This window comes from Centruroides sculpturatus, unplaced genomic scaffold, assembly GCF_000671375.1.
Source record: "Centruroides sculpturatus isolate CEXI.00-Female unplaced genomic scaffold, Cexi_2.0 scaffold804, whole genome shotgun sequence".
In the NCBI taxonomy this organism is placed as follows: domain Eukaryota; kingdom Metazoa; phylum Arthropoda; class Arachnida; order Scorpiones; family Buthidae; genus Centruroides; species Centruroides sculpturatus.
This window is the reverse complement of record NW_019385046.1, coordinates 237,254-242,990: the sequence shown is the minus strand read 5'-3', so window position 1 is coordinate 242,990 and position 5,737 is coordinate 237,254. Positions and strand designations below refer to the sequence as shown.

The following is a 5,737-nucleotide window of genomic DNA, read 5'->3' as shown; positions in this document are numbered from 1 at the left end:
ATATATATATATATATAATTAAATTTACATTTAATTTAATCTTTAATTATAGAAATGTAAATTTTTTTATTAATTATTTTAAAAAAATTCTCTCATTTTATGTAGTTAAAAGTATATCAGATTTCAATAAATATTGTATAATATTTTTAGCTGCTGTTGATGCTTGTCTTTCTCACAATTTAAAAAGAAGAGCACTCGGTCTGTTTAAGACAAATTCTACGACTGCTCTGTTACAGAAAGTTGCCAAGTGCTTTGAACCGGCTGCTGAAATAGCACAAATGGTTGCAGAGATTGAAAACACTGATCCAAACAAGTTTGTATATTTATTTTTCTAAAGATTTATTGGAGTAATTTAAATTTAGAATATTTGTAGTAACCAAATAAACAGTTTTTTTATCTTTCAAAAAATCTATCATGACCTGTAAATATCTTGAAATGCTTTATTGTTTGAGCTTGTTGTTAAAAGAACATAAATTTTGGCACTATCATAGTTTCTGTGTAAATAATTAGTAGGATGAGTGCAGGAATGCAGAACATCATTTTAAATTGTAGGTTGGGAAATTTATATGTTAAATGAGGAGAGAATAGCAAAATATTTTCTGAGAAAGCAGAAAGTGGTTTGAAGTTCTAAGAGCATTAATATTTGTATTTAATTCTTAATTTGATGATAAATTGTTAGAGGACTGACAATGAATGTTGTCTTTTTTAGTCATTTTTATTTATGCTTTGAACAAAGTGTATGGTTGTCTATTTTTGTATTAGATAATGTGAAAATGTCTAATCAATAGTATTGTGTATATGTTTGAATTACTTGGATTATTGCTGTGATTCATATGTATATACTGTTATCTAAGGAGCTAATGAAGCATTGGCATTATTGGTAAAGATTTGTTGTTAGAATTGTTTAATGTTATAATTTGTCTAGATTTTTATTTATTTTTTGAAACTTTTAATTTTTATTCCATATTTAAGTAAAGAAGTCTAGAATAAAAAGACAAAAATAATTATTTTTCCTTGTTTTTAATTCTCTATGGAAAAAATATCTAAATACAGTAGAGCACGTTTATCCGAATCAATTGGGGACTGGGGTTATTCGGATAACTCATTTTTCAGATAACCGATTATGTACGAAAAAATATATTAACCTATCCCATATTGAAATTTTTCTCCATTGCATGTCGCTTCGCATTGAATTTTCATCGATGTAAAAGCCTAACGTAAACTTTTTAAAATAATAATCGTGGCTATTGTATCATTAAAAATTATTTTTATTTTTTACAAACAAAATAAATATATTGAAAAATATAAAAACAAAAAAAATATACTTTAAAAGTTAATCTAGTATCAAAAACATTCGATTCAGCGTGATATTGGAGTAGCCCAAGATATAGCCAAAGATTGCAGTGCCACAGCACTAGCGAAAATTAAAATTTGCCAACTGGAATTCTTTCGGATAAATGACACTCTACTGTATTTAGAAGTTTTTTATGAATTGTGATATTTTGCTTTATTTTCTCCATCATACAATTTAATAATAATAATTTAGATTGTTTTAAAGGTCAGATATGCTGTGTATTTTTAATTTATTATTAGAATTGCATCTACCAAAATATTTATTTAATATTTTGGTAGATGCAATGGGAAGCTTGTTAGTAATGATGTAAATAAAAGTTATTTTCTCTCTGCAGATTATTTTCTTTTTTATACCTTTTTAAACTCTGTTTTTGAAAATTTTATAGTCATTATTGGCTTGTTTTTTAAAAATTGAAGTTTTATATTATCCAAAAGTCAGAAAGGAAAGAAAAATATAATTTTTTCGTAATTTTACATTTTATGTAAGAAAACAAAAGAAGAAATTTTCTGACTCCATTGAATTTTTATAACCTTTTTTTGTAAAATGTGTAACTTAAACACTTATTACTTTGGGTAACCCGGGCGAAATGGGGTAGCTAACGAAGAAGTTAAAATTATGTCAACAATAAAAGAAAAATAACAAAAATATTATATTATATCCTTTATTTATTGTATTTGACACATAATTATTTAAATTACATAAAAAAATAAATCATTAAAAAGAAAAGCTTGCCCACATTTCATTTCACCCCGCACTCGGGCAGAATGGGGTATGAGATTAGTGCTCAAATGTTAGAAATATATATATATGTCTTGTTGCTTACAAAACTCTCAAACCAGCATGGAACCGCATCGTCGNACAGTCTAATTTTATATATTTTGGAAACAATCAATCATATCCACTTGTTCCAAAGCAGCTGCCAAAGTGGAAATAGTATTTGAGAATATTGGACAATTGTTATTGCATTAAATCCCTGCTAGGCAGCGTGTCAAGTATTATTGTTTGTCCCTCTTGGAAGTTTTCTCTTGTATTTATCACAATATAGAATGTTTATCTCTCTTACATACATTTAGTTTGTTTTGTTGTTGACCATAACATTCTTAGATCCATATAAATAAAATACTGCTTTCCTCTATTAGTATATCAATATATACACTTCAATTGTAGAATATTGCTGGATGGATGGTATGGAAAGTAAATTCATTTTTTTCCGTGGAAAAAAACACAATATTTTTATAATAAATAAATATTTTATTCAATTATATATCGACCATTTGGTCAAATATCTGTCGTCATCATTTCTGGTAGTAGCATGATTCCACGTTAATAAACGTTTTGATCTCTGCTTACAAAAAACTGATTCAAGTGATTTTTGACATTGTCATTTCAAGTAAATGTCTTAGTTTAAAAAATTTTGTATACACCAGAACAAGTAATAATCTGAGTGTGCCTGATCTGGCAAATATGGTTGGTGTGATAGCATGTCCCATCTAAGCTGTAACAGTTTCTGGCGAGTTACCAAACTTGTGTGAAATTTGGCATTATCTTAGTAAAACACTACACTTGTTTTGTTGATCAATTCTGGCTGCCTTTTCTGTTTGATGATATTACTCAATTTGTTTACTTGATAGCAGCACACTTTCAAATCAATTGTTAAATTGTTTGATAAAAGCTCAAAAAAAAATTTCCTTAAAATCCCACCAAAGAGAGCATCTCTCTTTAAGAACATGTGGAACCCATATATCGAGCTTTAAAACGAAACCAGTTTGTTTCAAGTAATCATAAACGATTCACTTCGACAAATCTAATCTCTTAGTGATTTCACGTGTTGTTATTTGGCAGTTTGTTTCAATCAGTACCTTTATTTTGTTTTCATTGGCTTCAACTGGCCATCCAGAACGTGGTGCATCTTCGATATTGAAATTGCCAGAATGAAATTTTGTAAACCAGTTTTGGCACTGTCGTTCTGTGAATACATCTTCTCCGTACATGTCACAATTTTTTACTCGCTTGTGCAGCATTCTTACCTTTTCGATAATAAAAGGGCAAAATACGCTGAAAATGCTGCTTTCGATCTTCCATATTTGATGGGACACGAAAAATAAACAATTGCACAAAATCAAACAACTTTTACAAATAAGCCTTAAAATGTCAGCTATATAATGTCAGTATATAATGAAAATTTGGTTTAAAATGAAATTGGTTGGTAAAAATACATCTAATTCCTCTAGTAATAAAAAAAAAAAAACGAAATTACTTTCCGAACAACCCAATAAAAATCAAAGACAATCTGTTCAAACTGGAATCACCATTTATTCAATCTCAATATTCTGGAATATANTTATCATTTTATTTCCACCAGGATATAATAGAAATAAAATTTCAATAAAATATATTTTGTATAAGTTTTATATTGAAATTAATGTCCATTTTAACTAGTTGGACCATGTGCTTTGGATTATTCAAAAATGAAAACTCAAGATCATTACTGGACAGATCCACCAGCTGATGAATTAGTTCAACGACATCGTCTTTCAAGTGGTATTCCTCTATTGCATAGTCCTGCTACCCCTCCATCAAGCAGAAGACCTGGTTTACAAGTTAGTCTTTTTTTATATAAAATTTATTTTAATTTTTCCTATAATATATGCATTTTTCATAGATAGTTTTAATGTGAGAAGTTTTTTCATAAAATTATACTAAGTATCTCTTAAGAAATAACTAATTGCAGTTTAATGATTGTTTATAAATTAACAAAATCAGTTATTCAAAATAGTATTAAACATGTATGTATTTTATTCCCTTCATTCTTCAAACTATTGATATAAATGAAACTATAAAAAAAGTAAAAATGAAGGAATCAATAAAGTTGAACAATTACATGTGAAATGCAAAAATAAATATAAGAATCAATGACATTTAAATCATATTGAGTGCATTTCATGGTAGCCTTATAATTCCTTTTATAAGAATTGCAATCAAAAAAATAATGCTGAAAAAATTCCAAAAAATGAATAGCATTTAAAATAATTTCATTTTCATATCTAAATAGAAACATATCTAAGATGAATTTTCAACTAAAACATTTCATAAAGACATTTCTATTCATTAGATAACTCTCACTAGATGGTTTTAGTTTAATATAAATACAAAAATAAACTTTTATCAATTTAAATTGTATTTTACTAAATCTTTTAAATAATAAAGATAATATAAGTAATTTTGAGAGAATATCAAGGAAAATATGTTTAATATTTAGGTAAACTTATACATAACTTATTTACAAAGGATTTAAATATTTTAATATAATTATATAGAATAAATTTTTTTGAAAATAATTGACAACAAATTTTTATTTATTTTATCTATCTTTACAAATTTTTAAATTGTTTATAATTAAAAAATTATTTTTAGTATCGTAAAGATGTTAGAATTTCTGGAAGTAGTGAAGAAGGACACCGTATGATTCCAGTTGTTGCTAGAGATTATGTTGAGTCATTACATCAGAATTCTAAATCTACCTTATTATATGGAAAGAATAATGTCTTAATCCAGCCAGTAAGTTTGAAATTTAAAAATTTAAATAGTTATTAATAAAAATACAGTAATCAAGCATCATTCAGTTAAAATCCTTCTTTAAAAATAGTTATTTAATTATTGAGACATGCTTTAAAGTTCATTTACTTTATTCGTACATTATTTAATTTTTCACAATAATAAAATTAAAAATGGCCAGATACTTTTTTTTTCCTGATTTTGTTGTGTTAACATGCATTGTTATGGAATATTGATCTACATAAAAAGAAAAAAACAAAATATTTAAAACATTAAATATGAAATAATTGTATTTATATTCTCACTTAAGGCAATATATAAAATATAATCCATTTGAAGATTAAAATGATTACAAAAAGAAAGAATTTATTAACAATATTACAAATTGTATAACAATAAAAAAATTAATTTACATTTAAAGATTTTAGGTTTTTTTTCTTATCTTAGTGTTATTATTTTGTTTCATCAGAAATAATAATTATTTATGCATTATATAAACAAATTATAGATCATCTATTTTAAGATCAAATTTAAAAGTTAAGCTAATAATTGATAATTTGTATCATTATATTTTGATGTTTCATTATAGCAGTAAATATCAAGTGGGAAAAAATTAGCTAAAATATTTAGATAGATTAATTATATCCTAAAATTTTTAATGATAAACTATGTTGAAAATTTTTAAAGTTTGCAATAAACTGATATACAGTTGACCCCCCCTATAACGTGCGTTCCTATAACGTCAATTCCTATAACGTAGCGAAAAAATTGTAGCAACTTTCGTATAAAGTACCTCCTATAACGTCGTTTCGCGACAAGATTGATAGA

General features: G+C 25.9%; 1 protein-coding gene across 1 annotated transcript in view; it reads left to right on the top strand.

The window, feature by feature from the left end:
- LOC111633861 (small G protein signaling modulator 2-like) overlaps window positions 1-5,737 on the top strand; it is an 89,822-nt gene that overhangs the window by 10,377 nt on the left and 73,708 nt on the right. Inside the window, exons 7-8 of the mRNA XM_023378496.1 lie at window positions 3,793-3,954; window positions 4,769-4,912. Coding sequence (XP_023234264.1) covers window positions 3,793-3,954; window positions 4,769-4,912 — 306 coding nt within the window. The remainder of the gene's footprint in view (window positions 1-3,792; window positions 3,955-4,768; window positions 4,913-5,737) is intronic.